Consider the following 26938-nt stretch of genomic DNA (forward strand, 5'->3'; position numbering starts at 1 on the left):
GTGACGTGGGGTGGGTGTGTGACGCTGTGGTGACGTGGGGTAGACGTGTGAGCTGTGGTGACGTGGGGTGGGCGTGTGAGCTGTGGTGACATGGGGTGGGTGTGTGACGCTGTGGTGACGTGGGGTGGACGTGTGAGCTGTGGTGACGTGGGGTGGGCGTGTGAGCTGTGGTGACGTGGGGTGGGCGTATGAGCTGTGGTGACGGGGGTGGGCGTATGAGCTGTGGTGACGTGGGGTGGGCGTGTGAGCTGTGGTGACGTGGGGTAGGGCGAGAGAGCTGTGGTGATGTGGGGTGGGCGTATGAGCTGTGGTGACGTGGGGTGGGTGTGTGACGCTGTGGTGACGTGGGGTGGACGTGTGAGCTGTGGTGACGTGGGGTGGGCGTATGAGCTGTGGTGACGTGGGGTGGGCGTGTGAGCTGTGGTGACGTGGGGTGGGTGTGTGACGCTGTGGTGACGTGGGGTGGACGTGTGAGCTGTGGTGACGTGGGGTGGGCGTGTGAGCTGTGGTGACGTGGGGTGGGCGTATGAGCTGTGGTGACGTGGGGTAGGGCGTGTGAGCTGTGGTGACGTGGGGTGGGCGTATGAGCTGTGGTGACGGGGGGTGGGCATGTGAGCTGTGGTGACATGGGGTGGGTGTATGAGCTGTGGTGATGGGTGGGCGTGTGACGCTGTGGTGACGTGGGGTGGGCGTGTGAGCTGTGGTGACATAAGGTAGGGCGTATGAGCTGTGGTGACGTAGGGTAGGGCGTGTGAGCTGTGGTGACGTGGGGTGGGCATGTGAGCTGTGGTGACGTGGGGTGGGTGTATGAGCTGTGGTGATGGGTGGACGTGTGAGCTGTGGTGACGTGGGGTGGGCGTGTGAGCTGTGGTGACATAAGGTAGGGCGTATGAGCTGTGGTGACGTAGGGTAGGGCGTGTGAGCTGTGGTGACGTGGGGTGGGCATGTGAGCTGTGGCGAGGGGTACAGCGTGCGGTTCGTGGGTGTTTGAGGGCGGTGGCGCGTTGCCGTCCTTGTCTGCTGTGTGCCCCGAGGGCCTCCTGCACAGGAGGAGCGGGCTTTGCCCTGCCCCACAGTGGACGTGGGGTTCGGAAGTCAGGACGCGGGCCCGTGCGCGTGCACCTTCCTGTGGGCTGTCAGTGCCCCGCCCCGCAGTGCCCTGTGACAGAGGAGACCCGGCCTGTTACTGCCTGTCTTCCTGCCTGTGCGCCTGCCGTGGCTCTGACTCCCATGCCTGGTGCCCTCTCCCCAGCCTGGCCCCGCGAGGACAGCCGCTCTGGGCTGCGGGCTCTGAGGCCCACCCAGGCCTCCCTGCCCCGTGGGAACGTCCTGTGCATCCCGGCCACGGTGGTCCCTCGCGGGTGAGGACACCGCCCTGGCGCGTGCAGCCCGGGGCTGAGGGGTGAGGCGGAGTGGGTGTCACACGATCGTCCCCTCCCTTCCACTTCTTAAAGGAAAGTTCAGTAAGAACACCTGACCCACCTGCAGGGAGCTCAGACTTTAGGTCTGCGTGTGGCGCCTCAGCAGCGTGGGCCGAGAGAACACAGCTGTGTTCAGCACGGGCCTCAGCAGTGTGGGGGGGTGTTCACGGGGTCACTGTGTAGGGGGTGTGTGGTTCAGCATGGCGTCACTGTGTGTGTATAGTTCCGCACAGATATCACTGTGTGGTAAGTGTATAGTTTAGCACGGGTGTCATTGTGGTGTGTGTGTGGTTCACGGGTGTCACTGTGTGGTGTGTGTGTGTGTGTGTAGTTCACAGGTGTTGTGTGTGTGTAGTTCACGGGTGTCATGGTGTGATGTATGTGTCGTTCAACATGGATCTACAGTGTGGTGTCTGTAGTTCAGTACGAGTGTCACTGTGTGGTGTGTGTGTAGTTCACGGGTCTCACTCTGTGTGTGTGTGTGTGTGTGTGTGTGTACCACGTCTGGTGCTGATGCCGTGACAGAAGCTCCGTACAGCCTGTGTGTACCATCAGTTGCCTGTGTTGGCATCTTTCTGCTTTCTTTTTTATCTTAGGCACTTTTTCCGGTCACTGAGAATTATTCAAAGAAAGGGTGTCTTTGGTGAAGATATTTAGGCAGAGTGACAGAGAGGGAGAGATCTTCCTTAGCTGGTTCACTCCCCAGATGGCCGCAGCATGCAGGGCAGGGCTAGGCCAAGCCGGGAGCCAGCGCTTCCTCCAGGTCTCCCAGCTGGGTGTTGGGGCCGTCTCCCCGTCCTTTCCCAGGCGCGTTAGCAGGGAGCTGGATTGGAAGTGGAGGAGCCGGGACTTAACAGCCCACAACGCTGGTCCTGATTCGTTTTTTTTGTTTTGTTTTTTTTTCTTTTTTTAAAGATTTATTTTATTTATTTGAAAGACAGAGTTAGAGAGGTAGAGACAGAGAGAGGTCTTCCAACTGCTGGTTCACTCCCCAGATGGCTGCAACAGCTGGAGCTGCGCTGATCTGGAGCCAGGAGCTTCTTCCGGGTCTCCCACGCAGGTGCAGGGGCCCAAGGACTTGGGCCATCTTCTACTGCTTTCCCAGGCCATAGCAGAGCTGGATTGGCAAGGAGAAGCTGGGACCAGAACCGGCACTCATATGGAATGCCGGCACTGCAAGCCAGGGCGTTAACCTGCTATGCCACAGCGCCGGCCCCTGCATCATTGTTTTAACCAGTTCTCTCCTGTTGGAAACAAAATTGCTCATAATTGGTTTGTATTTTATGTGCCATGGTGGAGGCCATGGCCCCTAAACCTCCATCACTCTGCCTCCCAGCGTGGCCTTAGCTTTGGGTCCCTGGAGGCAGGATCCTTGGGAGGTGGCGTCAGCTCCCATTCCCGCCTCTAGGGGGCGGTGCTTGCCCAGGGCACCCTCGCTGCTCCGCCTTTGTCAGTTTGCTGCAGAGCCATAGGGTGTTCTCACGCCTGCGCTCAGTGGTGGGGCGGAACCTTGGGCACGCCTGGGTCCTGTGCGTGTCTTAGCCGCGCTCTGTTCTCTAGGAAGCCTGCGCTCAGTGGTGGGGCGGAACCTTGGGCACGCCGGGTCCGGTGCGTGTCTTAGCCGCGCTCTGTTCTCTAGGAAGCCTGCGCTCAGTGGTGGGGTGGAACCTTGGGCACGCCGGGTCCGGTGCGTGTCTTAGCCGCGCTCTGTTCTCTAGGAAGCCTGCGCTCAGTGGTGGGGCGGAACCTTGGGCACGCCGGGTCCGGTGCGTGTCTTAGCCGCGCTCTGTTCTCTAGGAAGCCTGCGCTCAGTGGTGCGGGGAACCTTGGGCACGCCGGGTCCGGTGCGTGTCTTAGCCGCGCTCTGTTCTCTAGGAAGCCTGCGCTCAGTGGTGGGGGGAACCTTGGGCACGCCGGGTCCGGTGCGTGTCTTAGCCGCGCTCTGTTCTCTAGGAAGCCTGCGCTCAGTGGTGGGGGGAACCTTGGGCACGCCGGGTCCGGTGCGTGTCTTAGCCGCGCTCTGTTCTCTAGGAAGCCTGCGCTCAGTGGTGGGGGGAACCTTGGGCACGCCGGGTCCGGTGCGTGTCTTAGCCGCGCTCTGTTCTCTAGGAAGCCTGCGCTCAGTGGTGGGGGGAACCTTGGGCACGCCGGGTCCGGTGCGTGTCTTAGCCGCGCTCTGTTCTCTAGGAAGCCTGCGCTCAGTGGTGGGGCGGAACCTTGGGCACGCCGGGTCCGGTGCGTGTCTTAGCCGCGCTCTGTTCTCTAGGAAGCCTGCGCTCAGTGGTGGGGGGAACCTTGGGCACGCCTGGGTCCTGTGCGTGTCTTAGCCGCGCTCTGTTCTCTAGGAAGCCTGCGCTCAGTGGTGGGGCGGAACCTTGGGCACGCCGGGTCCGGTGCGTGTCTTAGCCGCGCTCTGTTCTCTAGGAAGCCTGCGCTCAGTGGTGGGGCGGAACCTTGGGCACGCCGGGTCCGGTGCGTGTCTTAGCCGCGCTCTGTTCTCTAGGAAGCCTGCGCTCAGTGGTGGGGGGAACCTTGGGCACGCCGGGTCCGGTGCGTGTCTTAGCCGCGCTCTGTTCTCTAGGAAGCTGCGGGAAGTTCTGCAGCAGAGGCTCATCAGATTCTTCATCGACCAGAGCAGAAAGGACGCTGAGAAATACGCCAAGTTCTTTGAGGACTACGGCTTGTTCATGAGGGAGGGCATCGTGACCACCACGGAGCAGGAGGTCAAGGTAGGGGCTGGTGGCTGGGCCTCCCTTGGGTCCGCCCTGGCTGGGGCTGCAGGGGGAGGCTCCTGTGGCGGCATCAGTGGATGGGACGGGCCCAGCGAGGTGCAGCTCATCCTGTCCCTGCACACACGCGCTGTCTGTCTGTAGCAAGGCGGGGCCAGCCGAGCACCGGGCTCCCCTGGTAGGGGGGGGCCTGTGTGCAGGGGCTCTCGTTGGAATCGGGGGCATCTTTGACACTGCCCCGGTGGCCAGCAGCTCTGTGAGATGGTGTCTGTGTCCCGAAGACGTGTGCGACCTAATTCACGTGTCATCAGTCTTGTCAGGTGAACTCTGACAAGGAGGAGCGCACTCAGTGCCGAGTGGCCAGTGCCCCGGGCTCCGGGACAGCCACCTGCCCGCCAGGGCAGGCGCCTGTGAGCGGCCGCCCCATGCAGGCCTGGTGGTCGCCATCACGGCTTTCACCTTTCTTGGCACCCAGTGCAGGGGCGGAGCGTGCGCTGTGGACCCCAGGGCCCTCCTGCCCTCGGCCGCGTCTCGCGCAGGCCTGTGTGGGCCCCACTCGGGGCAAGCCTTGTAAGTGAGGACCCAGAGCAGAATCCTCCGTGCGGCGCCACCCGGGCCTGCCTGGCGCCTGCTTTAGGCCACAGCAGCCCGGGCGTGGCGTCACTGTCCGCTGGGCCCTTCCCGGGTGCCCATGCTCTGTGCTGCGTCCTGCTCTTCTTAGGTTTTCTTCACGTGGAAGGCAGAGTTGGAGGGAGGCAGAGCTCCTCCATCCACTGTTCACTCCCAAATGGCCACACAGCCAGAGCTGGGCCACCCCAAAGCCAGCAGCCAGAAGCTGCTTCTGGGTCTCCCAGGCGGGTACAGGGGCCCAAGCGCTAGAGCTGTCCTCTGCTGCTTTCCCAGGCCACAGCAGAGAACTGGATGGGAAGTGGAGCAGCTGGGACGCGAACCAGCGCCCATACAGGATGCCGGCGCCCCAGCACTGGCCCTACGACTGAGGCTTTGTGAAGGCCATGCCGGGCTGGTGGCACTGGGGCCCAGGCTCGCAGCCTGCCACTCCTCACCCCTCCTGACCCACGCGGGCCCCAGTGGTCACGTCCCGTCCACAGGGGCCCAGGCTCGCAGCCTGCCACTCCTCACCCCCCCGACCCACGCGGGCCTCAGTGGTCACGTCCCGTCCACAGGAGGAGACTGAGCCCTCCTCTAAGAGCTCCAAGTCCCACTTGGATCCCAGCCCTGGCTGTGGGGAAGCTGGGAGAAACTTCCCTTGTGAGGCCAGCTGCCCACAGAGGCTCTTGGGAGGCCCCAGGCCACTGGGGTTCCATCTAAGGTGGGGCCTGTCCCAGAGACTGCCGCAAGCCTACCGCAGCCCCAGAGGCCGGCCGGCTGAGCCACCAGAGCGTGAGCCCGCCTGGTCTGTGCGCAGGAGGACATCGCGAAGCTGCTGCGCTACGAGTCCTCGGCGCTGCCGGCCGGCCAGCTGACCAGTCTCGCGGACTACGCCAGCCGCATGCAGGCCGGGACCCGCAACATCTACTACCTGTGCGCGCCCAGCCGGCACCTGGCTGAGCACTCGCCCTACTACGAGGCCATGAAACAGAAGAACACAGAGGTGGGTGAGACGGGTCACGTGGGGCTCCCCGGGGCCACCCACGGCTGCTGCCCGGAGGCCTCGCTGCCTTGTCTTCCGCGGAGCCAGGCTGGAGCCAGGGCGGGGGCTGGGCACACCGAGGCTCTTGGCCTTCCCACCTCTGCGTGGTGAAGATGCGCTGCCCCTGACCCAGGAGGCGTGGGACCACGTCTGCCATCTGGCTGTGCTCCCCTAGGGGCGCTGCCTGCGCTGTTTTGTGAGTGGTGGGTGGGTGCACTGCCCCAGGGCAGCCCGGAGCCCAGTGCCCCAGGGGCCCCTTGTTCCAGGATCCGTGTGGCGCCCGCAGGTTCTCTTCTGCTACGAGCAGTTTGATGAGCTGACCCTGCTGCACCTGCGCGAGTTCGACAGGAAGAAGCTGATCTCTGTGGAGACCGACATCGTGGTCGACCACTACAAGGAGGAGAAGTTCGAGGACACGTCCCCAGGTCTGGGGGGGGCCGACCTCTCCCTCCTGCCAGGACCCCTGCCCTGCAGGGTGGGTCCCCACAGGCTCGCTCTTCCCCCATGACAGCAGCTGTCTGGGTGGGGGTCTTGGGTCCCCTCCAGGGCTACTCCCGTGGCACCTCTGCCCGGGGCTGGAGCTGGAGCTGGAATTGGGGCCCTGGGGACGTCAGAGGCTCCGTCTTGCAGCTGAGGCGCTTCTGGGGGGCTCACTCGTGCCCACTCTCCCGCAGCTGAGGCGCGGCTCTCGGACAAGGAGGCGGAGGAGCTGGTGGCCTGGATGCGCAATGCTCTGGGGTCTCGCGTGGCCGATGTGAAGGTGAGGCGTCCCCAGATCGGGCCCCGGTGCCCTGTGCTGTGGCCCTCGGCCGGGCGGGGCTGCTTGCTCAGGGTCGTGGGTGGGCAGAGGGCTCCTGGGGACACCTGGAGCCGAGCGCCATGGCAGGTTCACGATGCCACCCACTTCTGCCCTGTGGGCTTGGGCTGCGTCCTGGTTGGACAAATGCTACGCGGTCAGGCCTCAGGCGACCTGGGAGGCAGGTCAGCTGTTGGCCCGAGTTCCGGAGACCAGATGAGGATCGGCTCACACCCTCCACACCCTCCCCCGTCTGCTGCCCCGAGGGCAGGCAGGCCAGCGCTGGCAGCCGAGCCTCGAGAGGAAGGGGAGGCAGAGGCCCGGGGCCTGGGTGACACGCCAGCCGCAGTCGGCCATGGATGCACAGAGGCGTGGGGGCTTCGGGGGGAGGGCAGGAGGAGGGAGCGCCACTCTGAGGGCGCTGCGGGCCTGTCCCTGGGCACCCCCTTTTTTTCCTCATCCCTGGGTGAGACTCTGCGGCCCCCTTGCCTGCAGGTGACTCTGCGCCTGGACACCCACCCTGCCATGGTGACTGTGCTGGAGATGGGGGCCGCCCGGCACTTCCTGCGCATGCAGCAGCTGGCCCGGACCCAGGAGGAGCGCGCGCAGCTCCTGCAGCCCACGCTCGAGATCAACCCCAGGTGAGCCCAGCGTGGAAAACCAGGAGTGGGCGCAGGGAGCTGCTGCGTGTTTGGACGGCCCTGAGGGGGCATTTCCTGGTGCTCCCACGGGTTAGGTTCAACTTAAGAACTCTGTGCGCTGATTTCCTGAGCTTTATTTATGTGGAAGGCAGGGTCCACCCGCAAGGCCCCTGTTCTGTCTCCCTCGTGGGTAACTCAGCGCCACGTGCCCCCACCTCCGCATAGCTTTCACCGCTGTGCCCTTGTGACAGACGTGGGAGTGTTGGGAGCAAGGGTCTGCGCACGTTCTTGCACACCCGAGCGTCTCTGAGGGTCGCCCATGGGGCTGCTGCTGTGCCCAGGGGTGATGGTGCGGGTCCCGTTGCCTGCGGGACTCGGGTCCCCAGCCCCTCCGTGCGTCCCCTGGCCTGGGGGTCCTCGGGCTCCCGTTTTTCCTGAGCTCTCTCGCTCCTGGGTCACCGTGCTGCATGTCGCCCTGGCCGCTGCTGGTGTCTTTCCCATCTGTCCCTTCAGTGACCTGAGAGTTCTTGATTGACGTAATCAAAGTCACAAATCTGCTGCATGCTTTTTGGTCTTAAATCTCTCTAGAGCTCACTAGGCTAATCAATCCTCCGCCTGCGGCGCCGGCACACCAGGTTCTAGTCCCGGTCGGGGCGCTGGATTCTGTCCCGGTTGCCCCTCTTCCAGGCCAGCTCTCTGCTGTGGCCAGGGAGTGCAGTGGAGGATGGCCCAAGTGCTTGGGCCCTGCACCCCATGGGAGACCAGGATAAGTACCTGGCTCCTGCCATCGGATCAGCGCGGTGCGCTGGCTGCAGTGCGCCGGCCGTGGCCGCCATTGGAGGGTGAACCAACGGCAAAAGGAAGACCTTTCTTTCTGTCTCTCTCTCTCACTGTCCACTCTGCCTGTCAAAAAAAAAAAAAAAAAATCTCTCTAGAGAATCAGCCAGGAATTCCCTCCATTTGCTCATGTCTGCCGCCTGTATTCAGTTCACCTGGAGTGTGGCGAGGCCCCAGCACACGCCCTCTCCGGCCCATGCTGCCTTCGCCGTTCCTGTCCCTGTCCTGGGGCGTCAGGACAGTACTGCCCACTCGGCCACTGACAAGTGGCTTTCCGAGTCTTCACATTCCAGAAGCATTGTCAAGGACTTGTTTTGTTTGCAAGGTGGAGCTAGGACGGCGAGCAGAGCTCTTTCACCTGCTGTTTCCCTCCCCTCAGCAGCCAGGGCTGCGCCATGGCCGCGGCCAGGAGCTGCATCCGGGCCTCCTTTGGGGAAGAGCGGCCGATGTCTGTGCCAGCCGCGGGCTTGCTCACTGCGGCTCTGGTGTGGGGCTAGTGTTTAGCAGAGAGCCCTGCAAAAGGGCCAGAGGACTTCGGAGTTTTAACTTCATGTAAGTCTGGTCATTTCTCTGCGTTGTTCAGAGTTCAAGGAGAGAAGTGTGTAGGACCAGTGTCCCTCCTGCCCTCCCAGGTTGCTCGTGGCTTTGCAGGGACGGGCAGGCGTGCGGGTCTCCTTCGTCACACAGGAGACTGCAGCTGCTGGGCAGTGGCAGAGCCGACTCGGCAGCACCCGGTGTCGTTTCGAGACGGCACACGGATCCCCCCACCGCCCCCCACCTTCAGTCTTCGCCATTCTCATCGTTTTAGTATTTTTTCCTGTGCAGGAGCAGAACTTAGGTATAGTCAGATTTCTCATTTTCTTTTTTGGCTTCTTTCTGAGATTAATCCTACCTATTCTCTTCTGATGTTCTGCTTTTGTCACTTTGAGTTTCGTGTTCAGTGTCTGATCCTTTCGGAATTTGATACAGAGAATAAGGCAGGAATCCAGGTCAGTCCCTCCCTGCCATGCCTGGCGGAACCCGGTTTCCCTGACTTGCGCTGAGCTGGTCCTGTTTTGCCCTCAGGAAAGTAAACATGGAAGATTACCTAATTTCAAATACAGATGGGAAATAAAAAGACTTACTTTGTTTAAAAAGGACTTTTTATTTCAAAGGCAGCGTTGACAGAGGGAAAGAAAGATCTTCTATTTGCTGGTTCACTCCGGGTGGCCCGGTCTGGGCCAGGCTGAAGCCAGAAACCCAGAACGTCCCCTAGTTTCCCACACAGGTATCAGGGCCCAAGCTCTGGGACCGTCCTCCACTTTTCCCGGGAGTGTTAACAGGGAGCAGCAGGGACTCAGCCCGGTGCCCTGGTGTGGGCGGCTCGGTCACAAGCCACAGCTGAGCCGGCTGTGCTCCAGTGCCGACCCTGGAGGAAATCACTGTTAGTGTAAAAGAACGGCATGTGTCGGTTTAGGAAGGTGTTACCTTGTTTGCAGGTTCCCTCCCAGGCTCACCACATCCAGGGCGAGAGCCAGGAGCTGGGACCTCTCCCATGACAGCTGCCTCTCAGGACATCAGCGGGAAGCGTGGGACCAGGGATCTTAACTGCCCAGCCGAACGCCCACCCCGTGCGTTGCAGCACGCCTTAGTTTTGGTGCTCAGCCACTTGTAATCATGCACCTGAAGCTGTTCGGGTGACCTGGCCAGGAGGACAGAGACCCCTGCAGGGGGGCACAGCTCCAGCACGAGCTGACTGGGGGCTTCTGTGTTGCAGGCACGCACTCATCAGGAAGCTCCGTCAGCTGACGGCGAGCGAGCCCGAGTTGGCCCAGCTGCTGGCGGATCAGGTGAGAGGCAGCGGGGAGGCTCCTGCAGCCAGTCGGTTGTGCAGTTTTCTGCTCAGTTTTACGAAGTTTCTTGGGCCCATGCCTTCCAGATCTACGACAATGCCATGATCGCCGCGGGGCTGGTGGATGACCCCAGGCCCATGGTGGGCCGTCTCCATGACCTTCTCGTCAAGGCCCTGGAGAGACACTGACAGCCCGGGGAGCAAGGACTGGAACCACACATAAGGCCAAGCACCCTCTTTATTGACCTGCATTAAAAGGTGGCTCTGCACCTACACTTCAGGCTTCTGTGTGGGCGCTGGGAGGCAGGGATGCTGGAGAAGGAAGCCCCCACCCCGTGCTGGGGGTGGGGCCCGGGAGCCGCCGCATCAGGCGAGCGTCACCTCCACAGGGTAGTGGTCACTGATGGCCTGGGCCTGTGAGGAAACATGCCACACGGCTGGGACTGCAGGCCCTCCCCCGGCCCTGGCCAGGGGTTTCAGGCAGTAGGAACATGCCAGGTGAGCCACAGCGTGGGTGTGAGGACACCTACCAGTTGGTTGCTCAGTCCGTACGCAGCCTGGAAGTTGAAAGGAGCGGCCGAGTTGGGGACAACAGCGTCCTGCAGCAGAGGTCCGGCGACCACGATTCTGCAGGTGCGGAAGGAGCGGCTGCTTCCACCAGGCCTGCTCCCGGGGCACTGGCCGGCCGCAGCTGAGCCCGGGCTCCCAGCAGGGGCTGAATGGGCGTGGAAGGCCTGCCCTGCTCACCTGTCATAGGCACAGTTGGTGGAGGTGGCCGTGGTGTCCGCCGTGTCAGGAATCAGCCACTTGAAGGCAGGGTTCGTGCGCAGGCGGATGGACGACCACTGGGAGGAGGTGACGTAGCTGCAGTCCGCGTTGAAATCCCCCATGAGCATGACATCCTGCCGGGAAACCCCTACCTGTTGGCCCGGATGCAGGTGGGGCCGCTGGAGCCCACTGCCCGGGCCGGGCCTCACCTGCAGGCCCCACTTCTTCTGGACATCCAGGTAGACGTCGTAGAGAGCATCGATCTCCGCTACCGCGTCCTCGGGGGCTGAGTGCAGGGGCACGATGGCGAACTCGCGGACCTCTGCAGAGGGCGGCCGGCACGGTCCACGTCAGTGCAGGGCCCCGGCCGCGGCCACCCTCCTGTGGCCGTGAGGACGGGCACGGCAGTGCCCCGAGTGGACACTAGGCGCTGGGGCCACGCTTAGCAGCACTCACTCGTGGACGGGGAGGAGAACCTGACAACGGCTGGCTCTCGGCTGAAGGTGTCAGTCCCACAGGGCTCACAGCCGTCATCGTAGTAGTAGCTGTCCAGGACAGACACCTGGTCAGGCCTGCGGCAAGGTCAAGGGAGAGGTCATGTGACCCTGAGCTGGGCGCTGCCCTTCCTGCCTCCTGGCACCCAGTCCACGAGCCTGGGAATAGCAGCAGTCAGCGCTCAGTCACCTCACCTGACCTGCGTCCCTGGGAGGACACGGCCACCGGGCAGTGGGACTGCAACCCAGGCCCCCCTGCAGGGCCTCACTGGACTCTCAGACCACCCCAGCCCCGGGACCCCGACTTTGCCTGTACACGAAGAGGTACCGCTCCTTGTAGGTGCTGCGCCCCAGGGGCTCACTGGCCACAAAGCGGTAGGTGTCTGCGGCCTTCCTGGAGAAGCAAAATCAAAGATTGGCTGAGGCGACATAGTGGCTGCCACAGGCAGGCCCTGCCCGCGTCCCCATCAGTGGCCCCAAGTGCAGTGAGGCTGCGCCCTGGGAGTGCTCGTCACCTCCCCAGGCCCCACAGCTGTCACCCACTCATTGAGCTTGTCCAGCAGTTTGCCCACGGCCGTCAGGTGGCTGTCTCTGACCTCCTGGATGAGGGCGATGTCGTAGCGTTGCAGGATCTGGGGGTGGGGCCGCAGCAGAGCTGAGTGGAGGTGGCTGAGGGGGCTCTGCGTCCCCCACCCCCAGGGTCACCGTGGGAGCCAGGGCTGCTGCTCCTGGGCTGTTTGCATCTCCATCTGGCCAAAGCCCAAGTGGGGACGCAGCCGCCAGCCGTGAAAACACAAGGGCAGGCCCATAAGGCTCTGGTTGCCCTGCACCCACGGCCTGGCCTTACCCAGATGCCCTGGGCACAAACCTAGACCGTGCACCAGATAACGTAGGGATCCTTAACCCCGCCCCTGCAGTCCCTCTGTCCTCAGGGACAGGCCCCTGGGGACTGACCCGCACGATGTAGCTGGTGAGGGTGGCATTAGACATCTTGGTCTCCCCAAAAGACCGGATGTTGAAGGCTGCAATCTTCAGAGACCCGGCCACCTGCAGCAGGCCAGCCAGGGTCAGCAGCGCCGTCAGCATCTCGCTCCTCATGCTGGGGGAGACGGGGCAGAGAAGCAGAGGTGATGAGGCTCTGCCCCGGCCTGCCAGTAGCTCGGGAGGCCCAAGGCCAAGGCCGTCTCGTGCTAGAACACAGGACCCTCAGCCTTTCTGCCAGCGTCCAGAGGGGCAAACACCTAGTGCCACAGACACGACCCTGGGTCACTTGCCCACCAGCAAACCGGCCCTGGGCACAATGCCAGCCAGAAGCATCTGTGGCCACCTGAGCCCCACGCGCTCCCGGCTGGACTCGGCTGAGCCTGGTCTCCCACTGCCCTCCCCGCTCTGAGACTGGCCAGACACCCAGGGGGACTCCAGCCTGGTGCTTACCCAAGACAATGAGAGTGCAGTAATTCTCCAATTGTGGAATATTCGGATGTTAATTTTTCTCCTTTTGCTGCTTTAAGGAAAAATGTTAGTTTACAAAGGGAGGCCGCTGAAGAAAACTGACCCCAAGGCCCCGGTAGACCTGTTGGGCTCAGGATCCCGGCACAGGCAGCGCTGGCTGCCCTGGGCTTTAAAAAGGTTCAGGCAGCTGTGACCACACCCCCTCCCTGCAGGTGGGTGCCCTTCACCTGACAGCAGGGAACAATGGTGCTGTCTGTGTGGCCTTCCCACGCAGGTGATTTCAACAGCACCAGTTCCTTGCTGCTATAAATACCCTTGATAATCATGTTTGCACTTGGTTCCGAAATGTCTAAAATTAGGGCCAAAGACTCCCATGCCCACCGCACGTGCAGCCCTCCCGCCCTGCCAGGTTCCTGCCCTGAGACAGGCCGTGTGTATGCTGCAGGTTGGGACTGGGGCCCCGAGGGCGCCTTGGAGCCACATTCTGGGCTGCACGGTGCAAATGAAGCTCGCGGCCACCAGGCCACCACGGCCTCCCCCCACCCCCAGCCCTCCTGGTGCGCAGCTGTCAGCTGTGAGATGCACTCGGCAGGGAGCCTTCTTACCTGGGAGGACTGGCTGTTGAGGTCCAGGAGACCCTTGTCATTAGGGCTCAAGGACAGAGCAGAGTGTGCGTCTATCCTTTTTGGAAACTTTGGCCTTTGTACCCCTTTTCTGTGGCTGCTGTAACAAATACAAATCCGTGGCTTCCAACCACAGCCCAGTCCTGGAGGCCGGAAGCTATGCCTCAGGTGTCAGTAAGGCCGGGGGACAATTCCTCGGGGCTCCCTGGTCCCTGATGCTCCCTGGCTGTGACCACCTCACTCCCACCTGTGTCCACAGCCTCGTCAGTGTCCATTCTCCCTCTGACTAACGCGCCTGAGTCAGGACCCTCCCGATGGCCCAGGCCATCTGCATGCAGGTTAACCGGAGGTTCCAGAGAGAGGACAGGGCCTCCTCTGGGGTGCCATCCCTCAGCCCACCAGAGCAGGTGGGATGGGGGGTGGCAGCAGTCAGCAGAGGGTCAAGGTCAGAGGACGAGGGCCACCACCCAGCTGGCCAGGAAGCAGAGGGTGGACATGGTGGAGATTAAAAACAGTAGGGGGTGAGCCAGCTCCAAGGAGACCGGCCAGAGTCCTGTTATATAACAAGCTGCTGACAGACAGCTCTGGCCATGGGCACTGACTCACTTGTCCTGAGGTGTCCACTTAGTAGAATCACTGGCCTGCTCCTCAGGCTGCCGGGAGCCCCCACACAGGCCTTGGAGGGAGTTCTGATTGCCATCGCTCCCCTGCTGTCCATGCCCAAGGCTGAGACAGCCTCCGCAAACTCCAGTCCGCAGACACCAGGCAAAGGCATATTCGACGCAGGTGTGCCTGCCTCTGACAGGCGCAGGAGCGGGAGCAACCCTACAGGCCAGCACCGCCCTCCACAGGATCAAACCAGCTGCACCACACGGCTCATGTCAGTCCGGCCCCTTGAGGGTCTCTGGTGGGCCGCTCGGAGTTCCGGGGCAGTCCTTACCCTCCTGCCTCCGCACACCAGCTGCCAAGTTGGGACTCGGCCTCCCTGGTACCAGGGTGGAGTGCTGGGCACCACTGGGTAGGTAGCCCAGGGGCCTGTCCAGGTTTCCCACAGTGTCTTCACCCATGTCTTCAGTCTTCCTAAGGGGCCAAGACCAAGGCCTCCTCCTGGGATTGAGTGAAGCAAAGCAGCTGTCTCACGTCCGACATGGTCCCTCCACCCCGGACCACTTACCGTCTCACAGGCCTGCCCCCATACTGCTCCATCCCTCAGACGTCCACCAGGCCAGCAGGGCATCTCCGTGGTCAGGCAGGCCTCGTTTGGGGCTCTTCCGACATGGGCGAGGTGGAAGCTTGCAGGGAGAACCGCACTGGCCCTCTGCCTGTGGTCTCACGGCCGAGCCCAGGCCCAGCAGCCAGCACGGGGGACGCTCCCATGCTGGGGCCCAGGCCCAGGCCCAGGACCTGGCATCAGGGAGGAGGAGGAAGCTCAGCGCTCCTCAAGGTCACACCAACAGGGAAACGGGCACCACTAGCCCATGGCCACACAGGAAAGCTGACCCCTTCTAGGGTCAGGGCAGGCTGTTTACCTCGGCCCCAAGGAACTGGGGTTTCCTTTTAAATTAAACCTGTCACAGATGCAGGAAGGGAGAGAGCACGCAGCAACGGCTCACTGACACCCAAGCCATGAAAAGGGTGAAGAAAACAACAGAGACAGCACGGGGGTGGCGAAGGCCAGAGCCCGCCCTGGCAGGGAGAGCTGCGTGCCTGCCCCGCGCGCGGGGAGGTGGCAACTGGGTACGCGCACACATGGCCAGGACAGGGAAAACGGGTCGGGCATGGACCACACAGTGGCACCCCAGTGAGCTCAAAGCGGGGCACTAGGTGCTTTTTAACTCAGAGATGCAGGGACACACACCACCTTTGCACACCCAGCTCAGGGCAGTTCTCGTCCCAACATCAGGTCCTGTCTGCAAAGCCCGGGGCCTCTGTGTGCACCCAGGCGCAGGAACAGTGAGCACCAGGCCAGATCCATGGGGAGCAAACAATGAGGCACCGTGCGTGTGCAGTCCAAGCAGATCCCCAGCCCGCGAGCATGGCAACTCACAAATGAAGCCGAGTGCCTGTCGCCAGGACACGGGCAGTCCATCCGTATTTACCCACTGAACCACAACTAGGAGACTGGGCGCACCCGGGTGGCAGCTCAGCCCACTTTCTGAAGAGTCTCTCTTCTCTGGCCTTCCTCATAACTCCTTCGACAACCTCCTATGAAGAAAATCTCAGTTCTACACACGCATCTGCAGGGAATACTTGCAGCACATTACATACCACTTGTGTGTAAATGCGTGAGTTCACACACACACACACACACACACAGCACTGCGGCAATCAGCAGTTCCGCAGGTTCTCTTTAGACAGCAGTAGCCAGCTGCCACCTGAGGAAGCAATGCTGGGGTTTGAAACGCACTACGTGTGGTCCCTAATCGAGGCACTGAGTGCCAAGGGCCAGGGACACCAGTCAGTGCCTCCTGGTCCTGGTACAGGCAGCACCAGGCAAGAGCCCCTGGCAAAGCAGTCCTGAATCTGACCACACATGCAGGCCGAAACACGGAGCGCAAACAGGACGGGGGCTCCTCTCCGCAGCACCACCCAGACTCCGGGGAGGCGGCCAGCGCAAAGGCCAGCCCCACCATAAATGCCAAGAAAGGGGCGGTCAAAGAACGGAGGAGGGTGCCGCAGGTTAAACTGAGACCTGAAACAGGTCGGTCAGTAAATGTGCGGCGCTCCTGTGAACTCTGGAACAAGCACCCGTTGACACATGAGCAGACCTTGTTCAACAAACAAGTCATCTGAGAGGGAAGTCAGGATGCCAACCGGAGCTGATGCAATGTCACGCTTTCACGGTCGGCGACGGCCCCGTGACCATGCGCTTAAGAGTCGGTGTGGATGAGACATTTAAGGGCAGGTGCAGCAGTCAGAACACCCACACCCCATACCGAGGTGCCCGGACTCAAGTCCCGGCTACTCCGTGTCATCAGGACAGCACCTTGCAGGTGATGGCCCAAGTACTTGGGTCCCTGTCACCCACATAAGACACCCAGATGGAGTTCTGGGCTCCTGGCTTCAGGGAATGAAGATCTCTACATATCTTTTATATAAAAATTAAAATGAGGGGCCAGCCCTGTGGCGTGGTAGGTTAGGCCTCCACCTGCAGTGCCGGCATCCCATAAGGGCACCGGTTTTTGTCCTGGCTGCTCCTCTTCTGCTACAGCTCTATGCTTATGGCCTGGGAAGGCAGTGGAAGATGATTAAGTCCTTGGGCCCCTGCAAGCCCCCGTGGGAGACCCAGAAGCAGCTCCTGGCTCTCCAGGCTTTGGATCAGCTCAGCTGCAGCCGTTGTGGCCATTCGGGGGGTGAACCAGGGGATGGAAGATCTCTGTTTCTCCCTGTCTGTAACTCTGCCTCTCAAATAAATACATTTTTAAAAAGTTAAAGTGGAAAAACGAATAAAATGAAGAAAAGGAAACAGTAAAGGTTAAATGCTACGACGCCAGGGATTCACTTCAAAACACTGCCAGGTGCATGAAGGTCCATGATGTCACTCTCCCCTTCTGAATATGCTCGAAGTCTCCGGGATTAACTTTTCTTTTTCACTTCATAAGACACACAACTAGATGTAATGCCATATCCCAGAGTAATGTAGCAGGTTCATGTGAACAAAGGAAATGCGGGGCCGAGGTGCTGCCGAGGGTTAACCCGCCGCCCGAGGTAGCAGCATCCCACACTGAGCACTGGTTTGAGTCCTAGTTCCTCGGCGTCCAGTCCAGCTCCGTGCTCGTGCACCTGGGAAGGCAGGGGCAGACGGGCCAAGTACCTGGGCCCCTGCACCTGCATGGGAGGCCCAGATGGAGTTCTTTGCTCCCAGCTTTGGCCTGGCCCAGCCCCAGCCATGGTAGCCACTTTGGAAGTAAACCAGCAAATACGAGATCTTTCTGTCTCTCCCCAACTCTCTGTTGCTCTTTGAAATAAACGCTTTCCCAAAAAAATGAAGACTGAAGAAAACAAGAAAACCTTGAACACCCAGGTTTGCGTCTCCGAAGGCTCCTCTGGTGGTGGAGAGGTGCTGAGTCAGCTCAGAAGGTGGGGAGCAGGCGGAAGGGCAGTGGTCGCAGGGCAGGACACAGCGGCACAGGGCACACGGGGGAGGGAGGGGACTAGCAGGCTGGCGCACAGAGGGCCCTGTGACCTTCCCAGGGGAGCTGTTCCCAACGCCTGCTCAAGAAGCACTCAGGCAGGGGACCTCCCCTCGGTCATCTGGCGGGCACTGTAACTTGCCACTGCGGGTCTGATTGCACCCCTGGCCCTCCCTGCTCACTGCCGGGGCCCCAGCACCCCATCCACGGCTCAAACACCTGTAGCCGTGGTCCCTGAGCCCGCCCCACAGGCATCTGAGTGCAGGCCTGTCACTCCTGTCCCTGCACGCGTGCTCCCAGGACACCGCCTCCCCGTGTCCGCAGACGTCACTGCTTTCTCAGTGCACGGCCTGCCCCGTGGGATGCGGCTGCCACCCCTGCTCTGTGCAAACATCTCCACTTCACAAAAGCTGTCCTGACTCCCAGCTCCAGCACAGCCCCAGGCTTTTCGTGACCCACGTCCATGTTTGTTTTCATCTATTTGCTCCTTTCCGGCTCCTCAACCAAAACACAAGTTTCATGAAGCAGGGGCGTCATCCTCTTTGTGCACAAAACAACCAGGACGCTACAGCAGTGCCTGGGGCGCAGACAGCACACCGCAGCCTCGCTGCCCCTGCCCATCCCTGAGCTGCCCCACTGCTGGGCACTGGCCAAGCCAGAGAAGGCCCCTCTCCAGGGAACCTGCCAGAGAAAACCGCGTTCTGAGAGGAGCATGGCGGCCACGACCCCGGGCACTGAGCATGCATCTCCAAGGAGCGTTCCCGCCACAGCCGCTGTCCGGGCCACGACGCAGCTCCTTAGAGGACGCGGGCTCACCCGGCTGAGCCAGGGGAAGGCCCAGAGCTCTGCCATGACATTGCATTCAACCCTGTACTCAGTGACCGAACAGGTGACAGCCTTCACTCGGTTCACGTGTTGCCCTTGGCCCGAGACCCAGCCTCGGCTCCCAGCCTGCGTGCATTTTCTTGTTTGTCATAAAGAAGGCATTAGCTCAGGACGGAAAATTTCCCAGGACCACACGCATCTAACCTGCAGACTCACCAGAGCCGGCCATGCGCAGCGGCAGAACGGTGGCCTCCACGCCTGGTGCGGGCAGCCAGCCGGCCCAGCCCCCGTGACTACCCCTCCCCTGCCCTAGGCCACCCGTTTCTGCCTTTGGGAGAGCTGCAAATGAAGTTTACAAAGCCATTTTCGAAACTGCACGTGCTGGAGGTCTGCATCTACCGCCCGGGGCCAAGTGCACACGCGAGCTTCTGTTCCCAGCGTGGCCAAGGCCCTTTGGGGTCTCGTCACGGGACCCCGCTTCTTGGGCGGCAGAGGGGCTCACGCGTCAGTTCTTCCCATCCCAAAGGCTCAGCCCCTCCCGAGCACAGGCGGCCTTCCAGGGGGCGTCTCCCCACCTGAGGCTGGCAGCGTGAGCGTTGTGGTCGTGGCGCGCCCAGGTGAGCTTGCTTCCCACTCACTAACCCTCCCTGCAGTGGACCATCTGCTGGGGAGTCCGCCTGCTGGGTCTCACGTCTCAGTCACACGTTGTTTTCATGAACTCCAGTTCTCCATCTCACCTCTTTTCCTCACGACACCTACCACAGCTTCCTTCAAGTCCACGTCGGATAGAAGCCCCATCTCCACGACCCCAGTGCACACTCCCCCATCCGCCCGCCCTGAGCTTCAGGCAGGACAGCAGGGGCGGGCCAGGTGCTGAGGCAAGGCTGGCCTCGTGTGGACAGCAGCAGGCTGGCACGAAGCCCCTGGCCCCCTTGTAAAGACCAGTCCGCTGGGCTTCCCCCCACAGGGGCCTCGCAGATTTCCTAGAGGCTTCCTCCTTCGCACAGCCCTGAGCTCCCAGCCCCAGGAGACTGCCACGACCACACTGCTTTCTGGTCATTCCTGCTTCTCTGGCCCGAGCAGCTTCACGAGCCGTCCGGACGGGGAACTGGCATCTCGGGCTTCCGCAGGCCCAAACTCCCAGCCTAGTGTCCCCAGCCCCCGGTACTGCCTGCAGCTCGCCGGAGCTGCCCGCGCCCAGGACCGACAGCAGGTCTCACCTCAGCAAGCTCAAGCTTGCAGGGCGCGGGGCCACTGGGCCGTCCTCCAGGCCTCGGCACGAGGGGCCGGCCGGGAGCTGCTCACGTGGGACCAGAGTCTGCTTGCAGTACCTTCGGGTCCTGGCGCAGTCACTGCAAAAGGAGGTGGCAAAGACGGAGCTGCACAAGCGGCCGGGCTAGCCTGCCTAGCACAGGCGGAGTGCACATCTCCCAGCAGTAAGAAGGGACTTCAAACAGCTGGAGGACAATGCAAATAAATGATAAATTTATTTTGGTGCAAAAAACTTTCTGAAAACCATGCATATGGGGATCTTATAAAAGTTCATGAAAAATGTGTATTATAAAAAAAGGCACAGATTTCAAAATTATTCTACACAATAAACTCAACTTTTAATGCCATTTTAAACAAATTTTATTTTTTTAAAGATTTGCATATTATTTTAAAAGTTTGATTTACAGAGAGAGAAGAGACACAGAGAGATTTCCTATCTCCTGGTTCACTCCCCTGAATGCTGCAACAGCCAGGCCTGGGCCAGGCCACACCGGGAGCTTCCTCCAGGTTCCCATGTGAGTGCAGAGACCCAAACATTTGGGCCATCCTCCGCTGCTTTCCCAGGCCCAGGGAGTTGGATCAAAGTAGAGCAGCCTGGACACGAATCAGCATCCATGTGGAATGCCAGCATTGCAGGTGGTGGTTCTACCCACTGCACCATGACACTGGCCCCCACACACTTTATTTCAGATGTTTACTTATTTATTTTCATTTTGTTTGAAAGGCACAGAGTGTGGGGCCGGTGTAGTGGTGTAGCAGGTAAAGCCACCGCCTGCAGTGCCGGCATTCCATATGGCGCCAGTTCGAGACCCAGCTGCTCCACTTCCAATCCAGCTCTCTGCTGTGACCCAGGAAAGCAGTGGAAGATGGCCCAAGTCGTTGGACCCCTGCAACCATGTGGGAGACCCAGAAGAAGCTCCTGGCTCCTGGCTTTGGATCGGCACAGCTCCGGCCATTGTGGCCATCTGGGGAGTGAACCAGTGGGTGGAGGACCTCTCTCTCTGCCTTTCCTCTCTCTGCGTAACTGTGACTTTCAAGTAAAATCGATAAATCTTAAAAGAGAGAGAGAGAGAGAGAAAGGCACAGAGTGTGGAAGAGAGAGGGCAACGGATCGTCTATCCACTGGCTCACTGCCCACGTGCCCAGCCAGGACCGAGGGAGCCGAGCTGTCACTGCCGTCTCCTGCCCAGGACCAGCCATGGGGCATTCCACGGAGACGATTTCACCAGGTTTGCCAAACAGGCTCCTGCCTCAGGGTCTCTGCACTGTTCCCCCCCAGAGCCCCCTGCCACCTGCACGGCGCGACCCCTCCCACGAGCCTTGGCCCAATGCTGCCTCCTGAACGCCCACTTTAAAGCAGCACAGTGCATCCCACTGCTGTCTGCATCTTGCTTTCTCCTCCCCCTTCTCACCACGGCGCTCGTCTGACGCACACTCTGCTGCGGATCTCCCACCGGACCCTGAGAGCTGGGCTCAGGAGGCAGCGGCTAGAACAAGGTCCGAGGCCCAGCAGGCGCTGGGTGCAGGTGAGTGTCAGAGAGGTGTAAGAGCCCGTGGGGGGTGACTCCATCTTCTCCGAGGAACGCATGAAGGCTGGCTTCTGCCACAGGTCAGACTCCTAGGCCTCCAGCGCCCAGGCCTGGCAGGAGGAGGCAGCGAGCTGAGGGCTAAAGGAGCAGCTCACACAGGCTCCGATGGCAGGGGCCAGCGGATGCGTCAGCACAGGGGCCAGCAGTCCTGGGGCCTGGGGATCCGTCAGCGCAAGGGCCGGCAGTCCTGGGGCCTGGGGATCCGTCAGCACAGGGGCCAGCAGTCCTGGGACCTAGGGGGATCCATCAGCACAGGGGCCGGCAGTCCTGGGGCCTGGGGATCTGTCAACGCAGGATGCAGACGAACTCACTGCCAGAAAGAGAGCTCTGTCCACTTGCTGGACTCGGAGGCCCCAGGCCACAGGTGAGAAATGCTAGGCACAGGCCCCCAGGAGGAGCTGGCCTGGGCCTTCCCCAACAGAGGACAGGGCATCACGCCCCGGCCAGCAGCCCCGGGACCAAGGCTGGCGTAGCAGGGCAGTGCCTACGTGGCAGCAGGTACAGCTGAGAACAAAGCCAAGCCGAGTGGTTGCCACCAGAGCCCTCTCCTTCCCCGGGCAGCCAGCAAGGCTGGTGTCAGTCATGCCCGTGTCTCCAGGTCCCTGTAGCCACATGTCCCCACCCACTGTCGACCCTGGGCACCTCTGGACTTCATGTACAGGACAGTGATACAGTGCGGCCCCCTGCCCTGGCATGGGGAGACCGTGGGCCCCAGGCTCCCACTCCTGGGGGAGCCATGAGGCATTATGTTTTCCAGAGCTCATCTCTTCCCTGGGGTTGGGGGTTCTGGGGAGGGGAGGGCTTGGGTGCTGAGTAGAGGCCATTTCACAAGCCAGGCTCATCTGAGGAGGCTTCCCCCAACAGTGGCCCCCAGGCCTGCAGTCTGAGAGACCTGCTGCCCTTTGTCCTGCCTAGACCGGACCCTTAAGTGTGGGCAGACGAAGGGCCTCGCCTGCGTTCTCCAACCAACGATCAGTGCCCCAGCCGGGAAGGCACCCAGAGCAGACAGGAAAGGCAGCCCTAGCACCCAGTTGCCTCGGGAACTTTAAGGCGGCAGGCTCGGGCTGGGGCGTCGGTTCCCACCACCCGCTTACCTCTCACTGTGCGCGGGGCCCCTCACCGTGGACAGCAGCAGCCTCCTCCAGCTCCTGCCACTCCCAGGCCTCCGGCAGGAGCAGCAATGGCACCCAGAGGCTGGGATGCATCTGGCTGGGTCCTCTGGTCAACCCAAAGCCAGAGAGGCAGGCTTAGGTGGCCCGGTCAGGCCTGCTCTCCATCGTCCAGAGTCTGCTGGAATCACTGTGGGGCCACTGAGGCAGGGCAGCGGCCCCGCCCTCGCCAGCCCTTGGCTGACCAGGTGCTATCCTCACTTGGGTCCTGGCAGGAGGCGCTGACCTTCGGAGGTGCCGCACCCACCACCGACAGAGTCGCTGGGAGCTGGTGCAGCGCGAGCTTGCTGGGAGCCGGCGTCACCACCCGTTCGCTCGCAGCCGCTGCAGTCTCGCTGCCCCGTGTCATGGCTGGTGAGGAAGAAGAGGAAGAGGGAGTGTTAATGACAGCCGTCAGGCCAGCCCACTGTGAACAGCATCAAGCTCCCGAGAGGCTGTCTCCCTGCCCAAGTGCTTACAGACTCACTCAGGACGGAAGAACAACTGGGAACATCAGTGCGGGCCAGCAATCCCTGAGCTGGGACCCGAGGCAGGGCACACCCTGACGGCACCAGCCGCAGCGAGAGGCAGGATCCAGGCTGCAGCACAGGCAGGCCCGCAGAGCCCACCGGCTCCCGAGAGGCCGAGGCGGCTGTCCTCCGCAGGGCTACAGAGCCAGGGGCCTGGACTCGCAGCTCCCCCTCCAGTGTGTGAGACAAACCCAGGAGACAGCCGGGGAAAGAGCCGCTCAAAAGGAGTGGAGGGGCGGTCCCCAGAGCTCCCACGGGATGGGATCACTTTGTGTCCCCACACGCCCCGTCCTGATTCACGGCATGTCAGCTTCCTGAGGAGGGCCTCACCCCGAGGAGCGGGCTCAGCTAGCCGCCGATTCGGCGCAAGTCCGGCCCACCGCTCCAGGCTCAGAAGCAAGCCTCCCCAGCTGCTGACAGGAACCAACTAGAGAGCTGCAGGGAGAACTCACTGCAGTGCGCTCGGGGCGAGGCAGGCACTTAAAGGAACGGTCAGACCTGGGAGAGGGCGAGCTGCCCAGTGGACCAAGTTTTTTTTCAGATTTATTTTTTTGAAACGCAGAGTTACAAAAAGAGAGAGAGAGGGAGACACAGACTTCCAACCGCCAGTTCACCCTGCAAACGGCCGCACAGCCAGGGCTCAGCCAAGCTGAAGCCAGGATCTTCAGCTGCGTTCCCTGCAAGGGTGTAGGGCGCTGGGTAGAAGTGCCGCCGCCAGGACTCAATCTGGTGCCGGCATGGGAAGCCAGTGCTGCAGGGGCAGCTGAACGCTGCCCTGACGGACCCCTTAACCCCTCAGGCCCAGAACTACTGTCCCCTTCCGTGCACCACAGCGCCAGCCCCAGTGGTGAAGTTTTATCCCAAGGCAAGGCCAGGGCAGAGAAAGAGCCGCGAGGCTGTTGAAGTCACCAGGAAGTTGCCAGGCAGCCAGCTGGGGCGCTATGAATTTGCCTGAACACCCTGTGTCCCACATGCCAGCCCATGCTACAGCACAGACACGGCAAAGCACACGGGAGCGAGAAAGGAGGCCCTTTCTCCTCTAGCTACAAAGAGTAGCACTGGGCAAGGCAGTCTGGTAGTGATGTCGAAAGGCTTAGACAGTTTTGAGTTCATAAACTGGAAGCCGCACCTTCTTGGTTCTGTGCTGTCATGTCATCTTCCTGTCAATCAGGGAACCCCTCCCCAGAAGTACCTCCTCCTACCCGGGACATAGTGGTGATACCACATTTTTTTCTTTTCATTTTTTAAGATTTATTTTAGTTTTTTGAAAGATAGAGTTACACAGAAAGGTAGAGACAGAGAGAGGTCTTCCATTTGCTGGTTCAGTCCCCAGATAGCCATAACGGCCGGCACTGCGCCAATCTGAAGCCAGGAGCCAGGAGCTTCCTCCAGGTCTCCCACGTGGGTACAGGGGCCCAAGGACTTGGGCCATCTTCTACTGCTTTCCCAGGCCATAGCAGTGAGCTGGATGGGAAGAATAGCCAGGACTAGAACCGGCGCCCATATGGGATGCCGGCGCTTCAGGCCAGGGTGTTAACCCGCTGTGCCACAGAGCCTGCCCTAACCACGTTTTTCTTAGCTCATAAAAAGCTAGGAAGGGCCGGCGCCATGGCTCACTAGGCTAATCCTCCGCCTGCAGCGCCAATACCCCGCGTTCTAGTCCTGGCTGGGGCGCTGGATTCTGTCCTGGTTGCTCCTCTTCCAGTCCAGCTCTCTGCTGTGGCCCGGGAGTGCAGTGGAGGATGGCCCAAGTGCTTGGGCCCTGCACCCGCATGGAGACCAGGAGGAAGCACCTGGCTCCTGGCTTCCGATTGACGCAGCACGCTGGCCGTAGCAGCCATTTGGGGGGTGAACCAACGGAAAAGGAAGACCTTTCTCTCTGTCTCTCTCTCTCACTGTCTAACTCTGCCTGTCAAAAAAAAAAAAAAAAAAAAAAAAGCTAGGAGAATGGACGTGCACTCTCTCCTCCTCATGGATTCAGAACAAGCAGAGCAGGGTACGATAATTCCCTTTCTTTGGCCCTTCTCCTTTAATAAGGCCCTAATAAGCCTGTGTATTTTCTCACTTTGTAAATAAAGTTGATCACACTGCATGCCATGTTTCGGCCCACATTTAGAATTCTCTAAATTTAAGGCAAGATTCTACATACTAATTTAGGCCCAATTCAGCTCATAACAGTATCACAAGTAGGTTATAGTGTTTAGAGGCAACAAACAGATAATTGCTACAACACATATGCAAAAAAGGAAGTAAGATTAAAACATAAAACGAACCAACAGAAATTGACCTAGAAGTGGTGGACGTAAAGGAACCAGAGGATGAGGGCAGTAACAGCTCATGCAGCAGGAACCAGGGCAAAAGGAAATCCAAACGCTGACTCTGAGAAGCAGCGAAAACAACGTGAAACGAAAATGCCCGGGAATGACCTCCCACAAACACTGACAAAGAATACATCCCAGCGTTCAGAGACAGCGTCTGAAACTGCTCAAAACTGAGAGGGGTGGGGAGGAGAGGGAGGGAGGGAAGGAGGGGGAGACTGAGAAGCACTGGACACTGGGAAGCCATCAAATGTGCATATAACTGGAAGTCCCAGAAAACAGGAATGAAGAGAAGAAAGGCTATCTGTGTTTGAAGAAATAATCAGCAACATGTATCTAATACGATGAAAACTATAAACTCACAGGCCCAAGAAGAATCTAAGCATAGTGAACTTGCACCAAGACACATCAAGCTGTCAAAAGCCAACGCTTAAAAGACCTTACACCCAGCTGCTCCTCTTCCAGTCCAGCTCTCTGCTGTGGCCCGGGAAGGCAGTGGAGGATGGCCCAAGTGCTTGGGCCCCGCACCCACATGGGAGACCAGGAGGAAGCACCTGGCTCCTGGCTTCGGATTGGCACAGCGCCGGGCCGGCCGTAGCAGCCATTTATTGGGGGTGGGGTGGGGTGAACCAACAGAAGGAAGACCTTTCTGTCTAAATCTGCCTGTCAAAAAAAAAAAAAAAAAAAAAACACAACCCTTACAAGCGCACAGAATGCCAATAGCCAGACAAGGATGGGGTAAGAATTCTGCTGCAAGGCAGAAGACCACAGAGAAACATTCTTTACAGTACTGGCAACAAAAACCTGTCAGCCAGAATTCTTTTTGTCCACTAAAAATATTGAAAAATTAAGGCGGGGCCGGTGCCGTGGCAGAGCAGGTAAAGCTGCCGCCTGCAGTGCCAGCATCCCATAAAGGGCAATGGTTTGAGTCCTGGCCTCTCCACTTACTATGTAGATCTCTGCTATGGCCTTGGAAAACAGTGGGGGATGGTCCAATGGGAGACCCAGAAGAGGCTCCTGGCTCCTGGCTTCAGGTTGGGGCAGCTCCAGCCATTGCAGCCATCTAGGGGGTGAACCAGCAGATGGAGGACCTCTCTCTCTGCCTTTCCTTCTCTGTGTAACTCTTCAAATAAATAAATAAATAATATTTATAAAAAATTAGGACATTTGGGGCTGGTGTTGCGGGGCAAAGAGATAAGCCACCACCTGCAATAGCAGCATCCCATATGGGCACCAGCTCGAGTCTTGGTTGCTCCACTTCCAATCCAGTTCCCTGATAATGGCATGGGAAGGCAGCAGATCAGCCCAAGACCTTCGCCCCTGCACCCACATAGGAGACCCGGATGAAGCTCCTGACTTCAGCCTGGCCCAGCCTCAGCCATTGTAGTTATTTGAGGAGTGAACCAGTAGATAGAAGATTTCTCTCTGTCTTTCCGTCTCTCTCACTCTACCTTTTAAATAAATAAATAAATCTTAACAACAACAAAATAAAGGAAATCCTGTCATTTAAAAAAAATTAAGGCATTCATTCTCCAATCAGACAGGTAAGGAGCAGGGAAGCTGCCACTATCATCTTTAATTTTTTAAGTATTTATCTATTTATCTGAGAGGAAGAGTTAGAGACAGAGAGGTCTTCCATGCACTGGTTCATTTCACAACAGCTGGAGCTGGGCCAATCTGAAGCCAGGAGCCAAGAGCTTCATCTGGGTCTCCCACGTGGGTGCAGGGGCCCAAACACCTGGGCCATCTTCCTCTGCTTTCTGAGCTCATTAGCAGAGAGCTGGTTCAGAAGTTAGAGCAAATGGGACACAAATCGGTACACAAATGGGATGCCAGTGCCACAGGCAGAGGCTTTTTTTTTTTTTAAGGTTTTATTTATT

The 26938-nt window shown here is 60.0% G+C and overlaps 2 protein-coding genes across 2 annotated transcripts in view; one reads left to right on the forward strand and one right to left on the reverse strand.

The window, feature by feature from the left end:
* Positions 1-10181, forward strand: part of TRAP1 (TNF receptor associated protein 1) — a 49574-nt gene extending 39393 nt beyond the window's left edge. The window contains exons 12-18 of the mRNA XM_051836281.2: positions 4003-4150; positions 5577-5762; positions 6088-6226; positions 6476-6561; positions 7093-7238; positions 9832-9904; positions 9994-10181. Coding sequence (XP_051692241.1) covers positions 4003-4150; positions 5577-5762; positions 6088-6226; positions 6476-6561; positions 7093-7238; positions 9832-9904; positions 9994-10095 — 880 coding nt within the window. The 3' untranslated portion in view covers positions 10096-10181. The remainder of the gene's footprint in view (positions 1-4002; positions 4151-5576; positions 5763-6087; positions 6227-6475; positions 6562-7092; positions 7239-9831; positions 9905-9993) is intronic.
* DNASE1 (deoxyribonuclease 1) lies at positions 10127-12762 on the reverse strand. The gene is given in 9 exon segments (NM_001082740.1): positions 10127-10320; positions 10437-10533; positions 10654-10808; positions 10884-10996; positions 11131-11246; positions 11479-11562; positions 11712-11800; positions 12123-12267; positions 12603-12762. Coding segments are annotated over 8 exon segments (846 nt in total). The 5' UTR covers position 12267; positions 12603-12762; the 3' UTR covers positions 10127-10272.
* Positions 12763-26938: the final 14176 nt, after the last annotated feature.

Source organism: Oryctolagus cuniculus, chromosome 19, assembly GCF_964237555.1.
Source record: "Oryctolagus cuniculus chromosome 19, mOryCun1.1, whole genome shotgun sequence".
NCBI classification, from domain to species: Eukaryota; Metazoa; Chordata; class Mammalia; order Lagomorpha; family Leporidae; genus Oryctolagus; species Oryctolagus cuniculus.